The sequence below is a fragment of the Arachis hypogaea genome, chromosome 12 (assembly GCF_003086295.3).
Source record: "Arachis hypogaea cultivar Tifrunner chromosome 12, arahy.Tifrunner.gnm2.J5K5, whole genome shotgun sequence".
NCBI classification, from domain to species: domain Eukaryota; kingdom Viridiplantae; phylum Streptophyta; class Magnoliopsida; order Fabales; family Fabaceae; genus Arachis; species Arachis hypogaea.
Genome location: NC_092047.1, coordinates 16,879,912 through 16,881,102, shown reverse-complemented (window position 1 = coordinate 16,881,102; position 1,191 = coordinate 16,879,912). Strand labels below are relative to the sequence as shown.

Below are 1,191 nucleotides of genomic sequence, written 5' to 3'. Positions count from 1 at the left end.
ACGAAAGCTTACGTTGTTCACCTAGAAGAAGTATTTAATTGCGACAATTACCAAGTAAATGAGGTATCTTTTCCTTTCAAGAAGCAGCCACATTCTGAGTTTCATGTGATGGGATCCTGCAGAGGCTTTGTTCTCTTAAGCCGACGGCCATGTTTTTTTGTAGTATGGAACCCACTCACCGGATTCAGAAAAAAGAATATCTTACTCTTGTATGGGTCATCGTAGTAAGCGCAGGAAGTTTAAGTTTCCCCGTGATGCGAGTCTCTATGGATTTGGTTATGATGCTTCACGGGAAGATTACTTAGTTGTTGTAGTTTGGAAGGATAGGAACTGCCAACTCTTAAAATGCTTTTCCTTGAGAACCAATTCATGGATTAATCTTGATGCTGCACTTCCCAACCCATTGGGTCTTATAGAGTGGCGGCGAGCACGTGGGTTGTTCTTGAATGGCTCTATTCATTGGTTGTTGTCCTCAATCCTTGTATTTGATTTGAAGAAAAGAAGTTTCTCAAAGATATCTTTGCCTGAGCAACTCATAATGCATGATCCTGCCACAATTGTCACACTAGAAGGGTGCCTAGCCTTGTATTCTCGGGACTATGTTAAAGGTAAAACACACATATGGGTAATGAAAGAATACAAAGTGAACTCATCTTGGACTTTGTATGTCATTCCTTGTTTACAGTTTGAACCTCTATGCTTATCCAATGGTAGTGACATTATCGTACTAGATCCTATTTCGGTATCTAGATCATTCAAGTTTGCCAAATATAATGTTTGAATCTTTATGCTTATCCAATGGTAGTGACATTATCGCACTAGATCCTATTTCGGTATCTAGATCATTCAAGTTTGCCAAATATAATATTAGGGAAGAGCTGCTCCAACATTTTACATGTCGTCCTCATGTTAGACAAGATATATACTTCTATGGAAGTTGCACTGTTTATAAAGAGAGTCTCTTACTACTCTCTAATGATAGTAAGCATAAGGATAAGAAGAACAATAATATTACTTAACCACATTATTCCTGCTAGTTTCTACTTTTTATTATTATTTTGTGATTAATGTAAAGTACTGAGCAAGATGCATTATGTATTATGCATTTTGTTGCATTTAGATGTGTCTTTTGACTATCCATAATGAATTTGATTTATCTAATATAAATATATAATGCTTGGGGGATTATTA

The 1,191-nt window shown here is 36.4% G+C and overlaps 1 protein-coding gene across 1 annotated transcript; it reads left to right on the top strand.

Moving 5' to 3' along the window:
- The first annotated feature begins 211 nt into the window (after positions 1 to 211).
- On the top strand, positions 212 to 781 carry LOC112729771 (F-box protein At4g22390-like). The gene has a single exon (XM_025779920.1). The coding sequence runs from the start codon at positions 212 to 214 to the stop codon at positions 779 to 781; it is 570 nt and encodes a 189-aa protein (XP_025635705.1).
- Positions 782 to 1,191: the final 410 nt, after the last annotated feature.

What these genes read in the sequence shown, in the direction of transcription:
- LOC112729771 (XM_025779920.1), top strand. Translation starts at nt 212, where the DNA reads ATGGGTCATCGTAGTAAGCGCAGGAAGTTTAAGTTTCCCCGTGATGCG.